The sequence below is a fragment of the Aedes albopictus genome, chromosome 3 (genome assembly GCF_035046485.1).
Source record: "Aedes albopictus strain Foshan chromosome 3, AalbF5, whole genome shotgun sequence".
Taxonomy (NCBI): domain Eukaryota; kingdom Metazoa; phylum Arthropoda; class Insecta; order Diptera; family Culicidae; genus Aedes; species Aedes albopictus.
Window position 1 is genome coordinate 146893266 of NC_085138.1, and position 17560 is coordinate 146910825.

The 17560-nt window shown below is 36.5% G+C and overlaps 1 protein-coding gene across 4 annotated transcripts in view; it reads left to right on the forward strand.

Annotated features, from left to right (window-relative positions):
* The window catches only part of LOC109424046 (katanin p60 ATPase-containing subunit A1), a 116882-nt gene that overhangs the window by 85075 nt on the left and 14247 nt on the right, over positions 1–17560 (forward strand). For 3 of the 4 annotated variants that reach the window (XM_062860104.1, XM_062860103.1, XM_029871871.2), the window contains exon 2: positions 13140–13531. In XM_062860104.1, coding sequence (XP_062716088.1) covers positions 13140–13531 — 392 coding nt within the window. The remainder of the gene's footprint in view (positions 1–13139; positions 13532–17560) is intronic. The other variant, XM_062860102.1, reaches the window with a different exon arrangement.

Below are 17560 nucleotides of genomic sequence, written 5' to 3' on the forward strand. Positions count from 1 at the left end.
CCTAACTATTATTTATTTATTTATAGCGCATTTAGTTCACCACTGGACTATCGCACTAGTTTTCACGAGTGCGAAAACGCTAATAAAAGTGCGCGATTGCATCAAATCAACTCGGTGTCTTCAGAGCACTTGTTCTCCATAGATTGAAGAAATAGTGCGGCGAAGACATCAACTTGATTTGATGCAATCGCGCACTTTTATTTACGTTTTCGCACTTATAAAGTCGTAGTTCGCAGTCCAGTAGTGAACTAAATGCGGTATATTTATTTTTAACTTTAAATTTTGTAAGAGGGAAAAGCCCCTTTGAGTGATGTCCAAATTTACAGGTTGAAGTTCGAACCTAACTGTTAATACTTATTGTTTAAGCTCCATTTTGTATGAAGTATTTTGGTTCACCGGTAGAAGTTCATAACTTGTGTTAGAAATTAAAAAACATCAACCTTCTCAAGAAATTAGGAAAAATAGCATGATGAATTAGTAAATAGATCCACTTACCAATTCATCATACTTATCCGAGAGATTGGGTTCAATTTTTTGTAAGCATTCATAAACTCTTAATGAATGCTTACAAAAAATCGAATATGACGTGGTAAATAAAAAAATTATCAAAACATTATTTTTTCATAATCTTTAATGGAATTGAATAAGCAAGTGAAATATCGAAATTTGCACTTTTATAATGATCAAGTCTTTATTTTATTTACAATGCAAAAACGTGACACTTTATTTATTTCTAAAAATTTGCTTCCAAAGCATTCCATAAAATTCAATTGAGCTGGCCACCATGAACGCCGTAAACCACGCGCTGAATGTTGGTGAATTGCTATCTCTTCCTCACTGATGGAATGGTCTTCGCTCAATCTGCTGACTCTTTTACCCTGCTGGATTGATCGAATAAAACAACTCCAGGGGAAAGTTTGACGGACTTGGATGATCTTGATGGTTTGGTCAAACTGGATGATAGCGGGGGTTGGATCAATCTTTCGGAGGGGAAATATTGAGGATATGATCACCAGCCTCAATCCTCGCTTTTGCAGGTTGGTCAGTATTTACATCAAGATTCAACATTATCATCCATGCTTTCCTCAATTAAAATGCATGCAATACATTTAGCAATATTTCCATCAAATTGTGCTTCTTGATGAAGTTGAAGGAAAGATTGAACCTCTTGGTTGAATCAACTTATTGATAAGTGTAAATGGCACTTATTGATCTAGCATTATTCAGGGGTGATGCTACCTGGGCGGGAAGTTGAAGTGTCCTTTCGTGCTAGTGAATTCATGCGGTAATACACATCACAGCGGAATGGTTGCTCCGTTTGGATTGATTGTTTCGGGTGGGAAACTGCATCACAATTCCATCGTCTGCGATCGATAGCCACTTTCACGTTTTGCAGACAAATGCAATCCGAAAGCTTCAGATGGTTAGATTCCTTCATCGTGGTAAACTCTTGTGGCAAACTTCGGAATATGGAAGATTTCTCGTAGCTGGAATCGGAACGAGTGTGAATATGGAGACCTTTTCTTATCTCCGTAATTTCATGCATTACCTACCTCGCCGCTCATATCGTCTCTCTTCCTGCTCGCTGAGGTTCCCAAAACACATCGCTGACTGCTAAAAACTACTGTGACTAGTGAAAATGATTAAATTTTCAAGTAAAACTACGGATTAACTCCTCACAAAATCTGGCTAAAGATGTTTGTTGACAAAATTTAGGAACCACAACAGAGAAAAATATTATTTTTGACGTTCTTTTTCAGCAGACCTTCGCACACGCATACTTTCTCACATTTCTGCGAGTTTTCAAAAGTGGCTGCGTTCTGTGCTGTAGTATCCGACTTTGGTGCTTATCAAACAAGGTATCAATTTTAATCCTGGATTTTACGAAATCCAGATTAAAACGCGTATTAACTACGATGGAGCTTATCACCATTAGTGTACGAGAAAGGCAAAAAATGCATTTTTTCGAAAAAGATCAAAAAAGTGTCAATCCATCATAACTTTTTTCAACGTTTAAAAAGTACTCATGTTTTAAATGATTTTCAAGCATTAATATATTGTGGATAGAAGTTCTAAATTTCATTCATTTCAGTTCACTGGTCTCCGAGATATGACAGCTCAAAAATTAGTAGTCTAAAAAATAGTGTTCTACCAGAACGGTTATAACTTTGCGAAAGATTAATCAATCGAGCTCAAATGTGTACCAATGATGCACATATAATAACAGTCAAAATTTGAGAATATTTGACGCACTCTATGAAGAGTTACAGCATGTTGAACTTTTTTGTGAGAGAAAAAAAAGTTGCCTATCCCGAGCATTTTGGCCATCCCCTGTAACTCAGTCAATTTCAAGCTATTTGACATAATTTTTGGATCGCAGTGAGATACGTATAGTATCTAGCCGTGTGCGAAATTTCAATTCAGTTGGTTTTGTGTCGACTGACGAAAAACTGTTCAAAATACCAGCCAGTTCCCAAGTGGCTCAGTACCCTATGCTGGAAGCAATGCTTTGTTAACTGAAATTCATGGCTTTGAGAGAAATTCTGTAGAGTGGATATTTTTTGCCAAATTCATGAAGTACATTATTGTTATTAAGTGTTGCATAGGAGATCACAAAAATTTTCTCCTAAGCTTCAACCTCTTAATTTTTGATCGGAACTAACAGAAATAAAAGAAAGTGAACTACACTCTTCCAATCTCCCATTTGTATAAATATTGCTTCCCATCCAAAAATACATTCTTTATGAACTGCATTCCGGCCATGCATGCATGTATGCATGCATGCAGCAGATGCTAGATTTATTGCGCTACGTTAGTCACAACAAACGTATGGTATGCTGCAGCACGTGCTGCAAGGTCGCTACCCCGTGAAATATTTCTGGTTACGGACCCATTGACACACTAACTATACATTATAGGAAATGCAAAAGGCAAAAAGGTGCACCATTTCCACTACTTCTGCAACTACTTGTTGCTGTGTCTAAAATAGCAAGACGCTGAAGTTATTTGTTGACTTCTGGAAGAGCGGTATAATTTATGATCCTATATCGATCCGGTTTAGGTGGTGCGTGATGTGTGCCAATGAACAATTCTTGGGGGAATTTTCTTTCAACGACAAAGGTGTGCTGGGACTAAATGTATGTTGGTAGCGGAAAATGTTTAATCGAGGACACTTCGTTTGTTTTTTATGGTGGGCATAGTACACTGTACATGAATATCGATAAAACAACGAAATTAATATGGCTGTATTTTGATTTTTACTTATTAAACAGTGCGCTATTTCAACAGATCCACTTGATTTGATCTTAACCGACTTAGTCAATCAGTATTTCATGCTAACTGTGATTTTGATCAGGCCTCAGGATAAAATTGGAGGAATACTGGGAAACTTTCACGAGTGAGCATGTTCAGAAAATAAATAGGGCTATTCAAAGGTTAGCACAAGAGTCCTTCCTGGATGCTAACATTAGCGCACTACTGTCACCAACAATCCCTTATTGCAGACCATTATTTTAAACTTCCAATGAAGAGATTCTTAATTCCACCAGCTCCACATTCATTTAAAACATGCATCTTCTATTAAACTTAGATTAAGATTAGATACCAAACTATTATTCATCGATCATTACAACACGATTCTTTACAAAGCAAATAAAATGCTTGTATTTTAGCTACAATTTCCAAGATTCACACACAGTAAAAAATTATACTTTGCATATGTGAGATCCATGCAGCATAGCTTCGTTATGTATGTGTGTGGATTGTGCGATATTTGCCAGAAAACCATTCGCCAGAATGCCATTGACCAGAAAGACATTTGCCAGAAAATACCATTTCCCAGAAAACCGTTTGCCAGAAAGAACCATTTCTCAGAAAAACATTTGCCAGAATGTATCGTTCCCCAGAAAGTACCATTTCCCAGAAATTTTACATAGCTCTCAATCCAGAAGTGTTCCCAGTCTAATGATAATTTAAAAATTCTTATTGAAAAAAAATCGTGTTTTTTATTTGTTTGGGATCGATTAGCCCACAATAACGATTGTAAAAACGTAAAATTTAAATTTTGCTCAAATTTATATGGGAAAGTTAAATAAATTATCGGAATTGATGTAAGAGCGAACAAGAAATGATTTTAGAGTAACTTTTAAAGAAAAGCCTATAGTTTGAAGAAAGGCAAATCACGCTGAAACAAAAAAATGATGTGAATTCAAACCTTTCAAACTTCACAATACATTAAATCTTTTATGTTATCCAAATATTATATTTGGCACAACAGCTTATTTTTTCAATTAGAACATTTCCACAAATTTGTCTTGTGGACAAGTTGATCATGATGTGGATCCAATTGATCAAATATTATTTTGACGAAATTTGATCAATACTCATCAAAGATTTTCCTTTCCTCAACACATAGGATGTTCTTCCCAGCTTTTACTGATATGGAATTTTTGGCTTTACTTATATTTTTCAAAGATTCCCTGCTTTTAATTGAAAGTATTTTTAAGCCTTTTTTTGACAATAACATGATCTCTTTAAATAATAATTTTTGTGCCAAACAGCAAAATTACCCGGAATTGTTGATCACACACCTTTTGGAAGCAACGAGTAAAATACACAGAATTAATAACTTAAATGACGGTTTTACCTTTACCATTAGCCTGACTGTCACTGCCCGAAAGCCATAACCATTAGGCCGAATATCACTTGATCAAATGCTATAAAAAGCTTGTTCTTGAAAAAATAAATTCTAATAATTCCAGCAGAGTTTTTTCCTTCTTTTAATCATCTGCTGTTCCTTCTAAATGAACTTCTTAGTTTATTTGCGCCATTTCTAACCAATATATTCCCTTATCACGGTAATTGTAACATGTGAGCTTAACATATTTGGGCTTTGGTATTATGGCTAATGGCGCTCCGGCTACTGTTGCATTTTTTTTTCTTTTTTCTTTTTTATGGCTCGACGTCCCCACTGGGACTTGGCCTGCCTCGCTTCAACTTAGTGTTCTTTGAGCACTTCCACGGTTATTAATTGATGGGCTTTCTTTGCCTGCCATTGCATGAATTTGTATATTGTGAGGCAAGTACAATGATACACTATGCCCAAGGAGTCGAGAAAATTTTCCCGACTGGAACGGGAATCGAACCCGCCGTCTCTGGATTGGCGATCCATAGCCTTAACCACCAGGCTAACTGGAGACCCCTACTGTTGCATAATCTTAATATCAATGGTGTTAGGGCATTCGTCTGAAGTCCGTTGGGTTGAATGTCATTTGGTCAAAAAGTTATTTTGCTGAATGGCTATATTTTGTTGTTTTCTCCTTTTATGCTGTTAAATCTTTCCTTCTTTTAAATATAAGAACATTAAGCGGGTTTAAGATCCGTTATTTTTTTTTCAATAATTTAACTATTAGTTCCGCAATACCAATATTGCATTATGGTTCTAACATAATCAATAATTTATGCCAAAAACTAGTCTTACAATGAAACTAGAAAGAACAGCCTGTGTTTAGAAGAAGGAAAAATTCACTATTTGTGGAGCCTCGTAGCCGTGCGGTTAGAGTCACCAAGCTTATAATCGCACCATGCTATGGGGTGAGGGTTCGATTCCCGCTTCGGGCGTTGAAACTTTTCGTGAGAATAGTTTCTTTCCCGTTTCCATTAGTGCATGCTCCGTTGTCCGTTGTCTAGTGTTAAGTTTAAAACAGTCTGTGTACAGCCGAAAGCTGAAGACGTTGTCCGTGTCTTTTTTACTATTTGAACTAGCCAAGTAACCACGGTGCTGAAGCCTTATTGCATGCAGATATACGGTATATTTAGAACAATCATACTTTACATGAACATTTCAGGTTGATTTGGCAATTATGCGACTGAACTAAGATTATACCAGTATAATCTTAATTTGATGTTATAATGTAACATTTCCATTTTAAATCAACCTTAAAGTTGCATATAAAGTAATGATTGCTCTAAATACATCGTATATCTGCATGCAAAAAGGGTTCAGCACCATGATTAATTGGGGAGAGAATAGTTTAGTTGTAGAAAACTAGTTTTTTTTGCATCGAAACCGTTGATGTTCAACTAGTGAATGTTGCCTTCTTTTAAACATAGGCTGTTCTTCTTAGTTAGTAAGACTAGATTTTGACATTAATTGTTGATTGCGGTAAAACAATACGGAAATATTAATATTAGGGGGATTCACTTAACAGCGTAAACTGATTAAACTGATTAAACGTCGCGACCACCAAGGCAATCTTTGATTGTTTCACTCGCAAAATCATGAAACATTTCAAATAAGCAGAAAATCATGGCTTACGCAGCAATTTAATCTGTTTAGTGAGTACCCCTATTATTGAAGTATCAGCTAATTATTGGAAAAGCGAACAAATTTAAGAAACCGTTCCTCACTGAATCACTGAATTGCGATTCGTTATCACCATTCTATCCATTGACCAATCTGCGTTTGTGGACCTATGCACTTATAGCCTAGTTACATCGAAGTCTCGCGCTCAGTATCATACAGGCGTATCTGTAACGATCGATTTCTCTTCATCGATTTTCTCTTTGTTCAATAACTACCGGTGAATCATTTCCAGTTGTTTTCGTTGTTCTAGCCCTAGTCGTCCTTTATCGAAACAAATCAAGAGATCATCCTAGCAGTGAACATATCAAATTTTTGTGAAAGATTGTAACTGGCGACATTTTTTATGTTAATGGACTGAAATTATTTCTTAGGAAATGAAGAAAATTTCTATTTGCCCGAAAGTATCATTTGCCAGAATGTACCAATCCCCAGAATTTAATATTTAATATTAAATTCTGGGGATTGGTACATTCTGGCAAATGGTACTTTCGGGCAAATAGTATTCTGGCAAATGGTACAATCTGGCAAATGGTTTTCTGGCGTTTGTCATTCTGGCGAATGGTTTTCTGGCGAACGGTTTTCTGGCAAATATCGCACAATCTGTGTGTGTATGTTATGTATGTCGGTGTGCAAAAAAGTCATTTCTAAGTCACTTCCCATTGGCTCATTTCCAAGTCACTTCCCATTTTAGCAGGAATAGAACGAGAATTTCACCCCATTGCGCAATGGGAAAAATAGGTATGAAACGCGAATATATACTCAATATCTCTGCTCGGAGTGGATGGATTCGAATGAATTTTTGACACAAACTGCAAAAATATCTACAGTTTCATATAAGGATGGTGTTATTAGCCGCACAATACTGGAAATCAGTGTATCGGGCCCGTTTTACCCAACCTTCTCTCTTTTTCGCCTTATTGAAAAACTCCTGAAGTGCAAAAAAAAAAAAATTTTTAATTGGTGTATGTGTAAATACTTCCGTAGTATCGAATGGAACTGGTTTGGCTCACCGCACGGCCTCAAAAATTGAAATATCTTCAAATAACCCTGATACCCCCTATTTCATTAAACTTTCACATGCATCTCCGCCCGGAGTGGAACGCAATCTGTGAGAGCAGGATCAACCTTACGTAGAATTGACGATTCTACGGAAGTTTTTACGCAAATACGAGTTAAATGAGTCATTTATTTTGCACGCCAGTCGGGAATAGATGAGGATTTTTTTAAAAAGGTGTGTGTGTGAGAGAGAGAGCGGGGTAAAACGAGCTCACTAAACTGATTTCCAGCATCGTGTTGACCTGCTTATCTGAAACTGTTGAGATTTTTGCAGTTTGCGTCAAAAATTCATTCGTATCCATCCACTCCGAGATATATTGAATTTATTCGTGTATTATACCTATTTTTTCCCACTGTGCATCTGCTATTAAAAATCGTCCGGATCGGTAAAGGCGTTCCGGAGCTATGGTCGTTTTAGTGATCTGGATCAGCACCGGTTGAACTGGTTATATAAAACTGAACCAAACCCCATTATAGGACACATCAAATTGCGCCGATTTTTATAACCTTGAGCAGAGTTGTCGATTTTTTTTTGCGGAATTTATCAATGGAGATCAGAAGATTCACCATGTCGGCCCAAAATGCAAGATGCTTACTTACTTACCGGTCAGGCTAAGGCCGGGATGGCCTCTGCTGTTCATAGTAGCCGTCTCCATTCCACTCGGTCCATGGCTGTTTGTCTCCAGTTCCGCACTCTGCGTAGGGTCCGCAGATCGTCCTCCACTTGGTCGACCCACCTAGCTCGCTGCGCTCCACGTCTTCTTATACCGGTCGGATGACTCTCGAGAACCATTTTAGTCGGGTTGCTATCCGACATCCTGATGACTTGACCCGCCCACCGTAGCCTCCCGATTTTCGCGGTATGAACGATGGTTGGTTCTCCCAGCAGCTGATGCAGCTCGTGGTTCATTCGCCTTCTCCAAGTTCCGTCTTCCATCTGCACTCCGTCGTAGATGGTACGCAACACCTTTCGTTCAAAAACTCCAAGGGCGCGTTGGTCCTCTGCACGTAGGGTCCATGTTTCGTGCCCATAGAGGACGACCGGTCTAATCAACGTTTTGTAGATGGTTAACTTCGTGTTACGGCGAACTTTATTCGATCGAAGAGTTCTGCGGAGTCCAAAGTAGATTTCCAAAATGCAAGATGGCGACCTGAAATCCAAGGTGGTGACCTACAATTAAAAAGGCGACTATATTAGGGATTGTTGGGCTGTAAAATCATGCAATATGGGTATATTTTGTATGGAGAAGATGCCCGTAGTCCGTATATCCGAGATGGCGACCCTAATTTGGCGACCCACAATTTAAGAACATGGCTGTTTTAAGTAGCTTAAGCGCATCGCACGACTATAAAATCAAGCTTACTCAAGCTTTACCTAAACAAGAATTATTCCGGGGAAACCCCTCCATGAATTGTTTTACCAGATTTCTTTGAAAATGTTTAGAATTTTTTTTTCACGATTACCAGCAGAACTTCCTTTGGAGATTTTTCTGTTTTTTTTGTTCAAAATTTTCCTTGAATTTTTGAGACTGTCCATGTGTTTCTTTGAAAATTTTTTTCTGGGATTCCTTTAGATAATCTTTCAGGAGTTTCCCAGGAATTTTTATAGGGTCTTCTTCAGGAGTTTTTTTTAAAAGAAATTTTTCAAAAGATCATGCAACAGATTCATTTTGACGTTTTTTCTTCCGAAATTCCTTCAAAAAATCCTCCTGGGATTCTTTCAGGGATTTATGATGAATTCCTTCAATGATTATTGCTACAGAAGTATTTGCATGTATTCTTTCACATGTTTTTCAATAATTTATAAAAAAAAAATGATTTTGGCATTTTATCAGAATTTACTCCAGGAGTTTTTTGTTGGGATTTCTCCAGAAATGCTTCTAGGAATTTGTTCGGTGGTTTCTCCAGGTAACTCTTCATAAATTTCTGCAAAAGATGCAATTCTAAGAGATTTTCTTTCACAAATATTCAGATTTTTTTTTCATTAATTCATCTAACTTTTTCTTTAAGAGTTTCCGAAATTTTCCAGTAATTTTTCAGAAATTAATGTTTGATTTTTTCCTGAGATTTCTTCCGGTATTACTTCATATATTTAAAGATTCTATCAGGTTAAAATTACAAAATTCCCTGCAAAAAATTACTTAGAGACTCTTCTGAAATTCCTTCTGGCGTTTCTCCATAAGTTTTATTGCAGAGATGGCCACGGATTTATTCAGAATATTCTCAAAATTTCTTCCGGTTTCTAAAGAAATTTTTACATGAATAGGCAAAGGGGTTTTCCAATTTCTCTTATTTTCTTTCAATGATTCGATTCAAAAAATCATTAAAAAATAATGCGTCTCTGCAGAATTGCAAAAATCGCATACAAATTCTTCTAAGAATTTCTCCAGAGGCATTTCCAAAAGTTTTTCTAAATTTCTCCCGAGATATAAGGAGGAATTCCTTCGAGAAATCTATCAGTACTTTGCCTGCAATTTTGTGAAGGAATTCTGGCAATTTTGTGTAGACATTGTTAATAGATGCCTGCAGAAATTTCTCCAGGCATCTCTCCATTTATTTATCTAGCTATTTTCTCTGGAATAACTTGTAGAGTTTCTCCATCAGTTTTTTTTTAAATAAATTCAGGATGTATCTTTAGTAGTTTCTTCACATGTTCTGCTGAAGTTTCTGCAAAGATAACTTCAGAAATTGCTTTAACAATTTTTCTCCATGAATTCATCTTGAACACCAGGGGTTTTTTTGAGAGACACTTTGAAAAAAAATCTGTGGAGGAAAATTTGAAGCAATTCCTGTACGAATCTCTGGAGCAATCTCAGGAGATATTTGTAGAAAAAACCTTACTGAAAATTTCCGAAAAAATCGCTGTAGGGTTTTTGAAGAAAAATCAGAAAAAATCCACGGAAGAACTTTTGAAGAAATTCCTTGCTGATTTACTGAAAAATACGCTAAGTTCTTGAGCAGTCTACGTAGATATTTTCGAAAGAATACCCAAAAGAATTTCAGAAGGAATCCGAGTGAGAATTTTTGGAAGAACTCCTGGAAGAATTTGTAAAGAAATCTCCAGTAGAATCCCTGTAGAAATCTTACAATGTACACTTGAATGAATCTTTAGAGAAATATCTGAAGAGCTCCAAATTTTTTTAAGATATCCATGCAGAAATTTCTGAAAAGTTTTCTGAAGACATTCCAGGAGAAACTTCATTGTTAATAAAATGTATAGAAGAGTTTTCTGATATTTTCTTGAAAATTCCATGAAATGTTCTTCAATAAAATTCTTGAAGACTTTCAATACTTTCTGGAGCAGTTGGTGGACGTATTCCTGGAGGAATTCCTGCAAGAATGTCTGAAAAAATACGCCTAGATAAGTTTCTGTAAGGATATTTAGAAAAAAATGAGATATTTGTATCGAAATTCCTGTAGAAATTTCTATAGAAACCGTGGAGAAATTCTTGGAGCTAAAGAGGAATTTCTGAGAAAATCGATGGATGCTTATGTAAAGGAATTTTTGTAAAAACCGTCTGGAGAATCTTCTGAGAGAATTTGTGCAGCAATCCATGGAAGATGTTCTAAAAGAATTTTGAAAAGGAATCCGTAGAGGACTTTCTTAAAGCAATTTCTGAAGGATTATCTGAAGAAATCCATGGAACAATTGCGAAAGAAACACAGTCAAGGTTTTTTAAAGGAGTAATTAAATTAATTCCTTGTGCAATTTTTTTGAAAACTTTGGTGAGTAAACCTAAAGGTAACTATAAGTTTTCTAAAGAAAACCCTTTAAGAATTTCTGAAGGAACTCCTTAAAATTACCTGGAATACTTCCTGACAAAAAAAAACGCTGGAGGAATTTATGACCAAGTATTTGGAGGATTCTTCTTATAAAAAAATCCTTATTTTTTTCTTGATTTTTTTTGGAAAAAAATCCACAAAGATTGTACACAGATCGAAAAAAGAGTGTAAAATTCTGTGACATATGATGCACATAACTGGAGCATGGGATATCGCAGAAGTTCATGAAATATCATGTAAACTTCCATTATATGTCATGTAATTCAGCATGACTCTGAAAGTTTACATGACATATAACACAAATATACATGATATATCATGTAAACCATCATAACACTAAGTTTATATGACTAAAATGAAGTTTACATGACGTGTAAACCTCATTATTTTTATCTGTGTAGTTTTTTAATCTGAGATTCCAAGGAGATCTCTAGGATATTGCAAGATTTTAGAATTTATGTATTTATTGAATGAAACATTAAAAGCGCGAAGAAGAGACTCGAGCAAGTGAGAAGTTTCTCCCTTGTGTGTGCCGATATGATTGGCTTTTTTTTAGTGAGCTCGTTTTATGTTGTTGTGAATTGTTTGTTTGTGTTGTTTGTTTGTGAAAGTTTCAAGGAATGTGTATTTTTTTTTATTTTTCAACCACTCAACCTAATTTATAGCTCTTTTGTCCACCAGAGCACTACGTGAGCGATTCCAATTGGCAGCTGCACTAACAATACTTTGTACAGCACCTACAAGTATTCTATTCTAATTCTACTATATCGAACTGGTTGCCTATGCGCTGCTGCCACTTTTCTACCCTGTTCGTGGTAGAATGATGAGCACGAGGATGTTGATGTGTGGCTCTTGTTCCTTTTCCAGTCCGATTGTGGGTCAATTATGAGTTGCCGTTCACCGATATCCAAGTAACCGGGTCCGTTTGAGCCATGGGCTCAAAAGAGAGTCAGTGTTACCTACTCTCAGAGGGGAAAGAGCATCTGACGAAAGTGCTGGGGCTGGGATCGAACCCATGACCATCTACTTATGAGGCAAACGTGTGACCACTTGCGCCACGGGCCCCGACCTACAAGGAATGTTATTCTCCCATGTCATGAAATGTTGGAATACAGAGTTACGATGGGGATCTCGGTCGCATTGCATTGTTCGAAGGAAAAAGTAAAAAATGACGCGTGTTCGGAGCAGAAGCGGTTAGGATCGCGATCGGGTGGAATTGTTTCAAGGAAAAAGTGAAAAATGACGCGTGTTTGGGGCAGGTGCACATTGTCCTTCCTAGTGAAGTGATAAAAATGGATGTACACTTGACAGCAAACAGTTTTGCAGAAAGTTGAAAGAGTTAAGGAGTGGTTGCGATCATCCCTCGACATGGAACTGGGTGAGATAATTCCGAGTTTTTTTTTTCTTTACATACTAGAAGAAGTTGGGGTAATTTTGCCAATGCGTTTTCATGAAGACTCCTGGAGTCTGTAATATCTGTAAATTAATCTTGTAGTTCTGGTGCAGGCCTAATATTGAAGCGATAAAAATGTTGCTTGTTGGTTCCTTGTGCAATTTCGATTGTTCTGGTCAATCACGGAGTTGCAACTACGAATTGTAGATCATCTTTGCTCATTAACTGAAAGAAACATTAAAATATCATTGAATTTATTAAAATACAGTATTGATTTACAAACACTGAAATTGAATGTTTTTATGGTCAGAGATGATGTTATATCCATGAAACTATGACCAGTGTCTAAAAAATATTTCTTGAAATTTGTATCACCAAATTTATTTTTAGGCCCTACTACAGAAACAAGTCTCTTCCCAAATGATTCCTTATTTAGCATAACGTGTGAGGTGTCCTCCGGCCAAAATCATTCCAATTTCCCGCTCGACTGCCTGCCTAGAAGCCATTATTTCAAAAATTGCTTTGTTCTCCTTTCTTTTGCAGCTCGCAACCTTCCACGTCCAGTTTCCAGCATATGGCCCGGATGATGGACACGCTGATACTGGATAATTTAGCGCCGTTTGCGTTCACCAAAATTACCACCACCCATCGGCCGTCAAGGATATCTGGCTCGAACGGCGACGGCCCGGGAGGTGCCCCGATGGGCGTCGAAAGTGGATCGCGAATGGGTGGCCACGGCGGAAGAATGGGAGGTCCCATAATTGGTGGAGGTGTTAAGAAGGCAACCAGCACGTCCAACGTGGCGGCCAGCTGTGGTCCGGGAGGACTCGGCGCTAGTGGCGGTGGCGGCTCGATACGTGTCAACCTGCATAAGAATAAAATTCCCACACAAGGTCAGCATACTGATTATGCTACTTCTACAGCGGGCTTACAGGGTGAGGGTACTGTGTGTGTTATTCGAGTGTTGTGTGCGTGGCGAATTTGTATGGGGTCGAAAGGAGGGTTAATTTACATCTATCTGCTAAGATTTCACAGACGTCGTCGTCGTTGACCCAATTACCTAAATTAACTGGCCGTAAGCAATGTACCACAGTGTGTTGGAGTGTTCTTGAGACAGAATTTTCCACCTTTTGGCTTCGATAACATTAACCCCAATTTCTTAATTTCTTACTCCATTAATTCAAACAACCATTCGTACATTTGAATGTTGTTGGTTTGTTTTGATTACTTGTGCTACTTTTTCAAGGACCGAGGGTTGAGTAATGCGACGTTGGTGTTTTGCTGCGGAAAATCTAGAAAGATTTCAATTTGCCTAGATTGGGAATCTTGCTTAGCTAGCTCCTAGGTGCACTGTACATTTTGGCACATTTTAACTATTATGCCTGGAACCCCCAAGTAGGAATATCAGATGAACTTTTCAAATGTCTTCACCCTTAATACTAAACTTTGCTACTAATCTTTATGAAAGTTACTGCAGGAATAGGACAGATCGGTGAAGTACTAGATTTGTAGTAATGAGCTGAATTTTAGTATGGTGAGAAGGTCAATTCTGCGTTTCTGCAATGAAATGGTCCAAAAAGCGTGGGTATTATGTTTCCTTGCCTAATTTGATGCTGTTTGAGCAAAACTTTGGGTAACAGTGTTGTTGTTTTCTCCATTTCTTGCAACATAAACGACATAGTTATTCGAAGTTTTGCTCAAACAGCATCAAATTAGGCAAGGAATCATAATACCCACGCTTTTTGGACCATTTGATTGCAGAAACGCAGAATTGACCTTCTCACCATACTAAAATTCAGCTCATTACTACAAATCTAGTACTACACCGAACGTGCCCCATTCCTATAGGATTTTCTTCAGAAATTATCCCAATAATTCGTTAATATTGCTGCAGGTTTTCTTTATGCAATAATTCTGGGAATTAATTCAAGATGGAGTTTCATCAGCAATTGCTCCACCATTTGGACAGGGGGTTTTATTTTGGCCACTTGCTGCTATAAGGTACCCCGGGGCAAGTGGGACCTAAAAAATGCTAGTTTGGTTTTGTCAAGCCATAAAAATCTAAACATAAATAATTTTATAATTCCAATGATTCTAAAAGACATTGTTGGTATATTTCTTCTTATTAACGGGCATTAAAACTGTTTCAATTATTTTACATTCTGTATATTATGCATATAATGAAAATTGGAGCAGATCTTCATTTACTCCGTATCACGGGGCAAGTGGGACCTATTTGGAATTTTTGTACAAATGGCTTAGTATAGTTGCTGCATATACAGGGTGTTAGGTTCATGAGTGCAAACTTTTTAAAGGGTGATAGAGGATCATAAATGATGAAAAAAATTGTTCTACGCATATGGTCAAATCTCAACCGTTACGTAGTTATTGGACTCCCCATGTTTTTGACTCTTATTGCCTTAACTGGCTATAACTTTTAAATGGTCAAACTTATCGCAGTTTTCTTACTCTTATTCGAAAGATTATTGAATTTTCTATCAAATGGCATCTTTGAACCCATTGGTTTAGCTAAATAACTAAGTTTTCTAGAGCAAAATAGCTAAAAATAGCGTGTTTTTATTTGTTTATGTCCATTATCTTTAAAACATACGTAATAAATTAAAATTCTTTCTTTGGGAAAGTTGTGGCCCCTGTTCCACTCTACAATTTGTTTTTTGACGCCAAACTTCTAACTCTTATCGTTTTCTTGCAATTTTGATTTAAATGTGCAGCACAATGCGCAAAAAAGTGCTTACCATGACGATTGCAAATTTCTGATCTGAAATGCGTCGTTTAAATCAAAATTTCAAGAAAACGATAAGAGATAGAAGTTCGATGTCAAAAAACAAATTGTAGAGTAAAACAGGGGCCACAACTTTGCCAAAGAAAGAATTTTAAATTATTACGCATTTTTCAAAGATAATTGACAAAAACAAATTAAAACACACAACTTTTAGGCTATTTGATCTAGAAAACTTAGTTATTTAACTGAACCGATCGGTTCAAAGATGCCATTTGATAGAAAATTTAATAATCTTTCGAATAAGGGTTAAAAAAGTGCAATAAGTTTGACCGTTTTAAAGTTATAGCTAGTTAAGGCAATAAGAGTCAAAAACATGGGGAGTTCAATAACTACGTAACGGTTGAGATTTGACCATATGCGTAGAACAATTTTTTGCACCATTTATGGTCCTCTTTCACCCTTTAAAAAGTTTGCACTCAGGAACCTAACACCCTGTATGTAAGGTAGCATAAATTATAAATATCTTAAGCGAATAACTACGTTTAGCGATTTATGTTGGAAGAATTTTGTGGTATCGTGCATAAATTACGTAACACATATAATAACGAATCACTGAGAAAAAAAAAATGATTGAACTCTAGCAGCTCGTGCAAAACAAATAGATTTCATTTATACAAAAAGCACCATAAAGTTAAATGCCGAAAGATTTTCAAACTTGTTATTCATATTACGTAGTTGATGTATCTCGCCAAAAGGTTTTTCAAGATTCACAGATGTTATGTTTTCGCTTACATAATTTTACGATCATTAAATCATTAAAAGACTTTTTAATCGTGAACTTAGAATAAGTCGTTTTCCATTTTTTTTATACTGTACATATGGCCAATTCCTTAACATTCACAAAAACTCATTATGCAGCGAAAAACGATAAAATAATGGAATTTGCTTAGACGAAAATATGAAAAATAGATGGTTTGGAAAAAAAATATGTTATTTCCAAGACTTAATCATTTTAAACAATAGCCTCATCATCAGAACAGAAGTAATTAAGTATAATTCAACGATTGATTACTTAAGGCACCGATGTTTACTTCACTTTTGTGGAATTTCGACTTAGGCTGAAGAAAGCGAGATCAAACTATGAAAATGTGTTTGTTTACTCTCATAGGTCTCACTTGCCCCAGATGCTGAAATGCAAGTGAGAGCAGTTAACTAAAGGTAATAGATGATAATAAATTACAGCTTTCTCGATTAAAATAACCTGGAAGCACTTCAAATATTATCCTGCAATCGAAAAAGTTTTACTTCATTTGTTATCCTATTTTTAAACGACGAATATAGTAGAGTACGGAAATCTCACTAAGTGAATTGAAAAATACATATGAACAACAATAACATATATGGTCTCTTTATGGTGGGAACAATAACAATTTTTGAATTCAAAGTATCCGTTGGTGTGATACCTATGTTTTCCATGAAGAATGTTTGCCTTAAAAATAAAAAAAATAGATAAAATTATAGCCGTAGGTCTCACTTGCCCCGGATTCTCACTTGCCCCGGGGTACCTTAACTCAATCATTTCAAAGCAATGGACTTGAATTTCTGTACATGGCTAGATACTGTACGTATCTCACTGTGTCCCAAAAAATCATGCGAATTTGATCAAAATTGACTGTGTTATAGCAGCAAGTGCCCAAAATAGGCCCCCCTGCCAAATGGTCCCAGGCTCTACTTGCTTTAGAAATTCTTCCACGAACTACTCCGAAAGTTGCTGCAGGGATTCATTCAGGAGTTTTTTTTTTTCTAAAGAATCATGCAGAGTTAACTTCAGAAATTTCTCAAGTAGTTAATGCAAGGATGCCTCCAGGAGTTATTGCAGATATGCCTACACAAGTTCTAGTAGATAATTCCCCCTCGGGAATTTTTCAAGGATTTTTGCAATAGTTTTTCTGGCAATTCCTTCAAAACTTTATCTATGTGTTTTTCTAGAAACATCTGTAGTATGTAGTTGTTACTTGAATTTTCTAGAGTTTCTTCTACAAATCCACTTTGTGTTTCTTCTGGACTTTCTTTTGAAGTTTCTTCAAAAATTAAACTTGGAGCGTTTTCGAAATATTTTACGATGTGTTCCTCAATTGAATTATCCGAACGAGGAATTTCTGAAGTTACAAATGGATTTTTTTTTGGAAACTCCTTGAAAAATTTCGGCAAGGATTCGTGG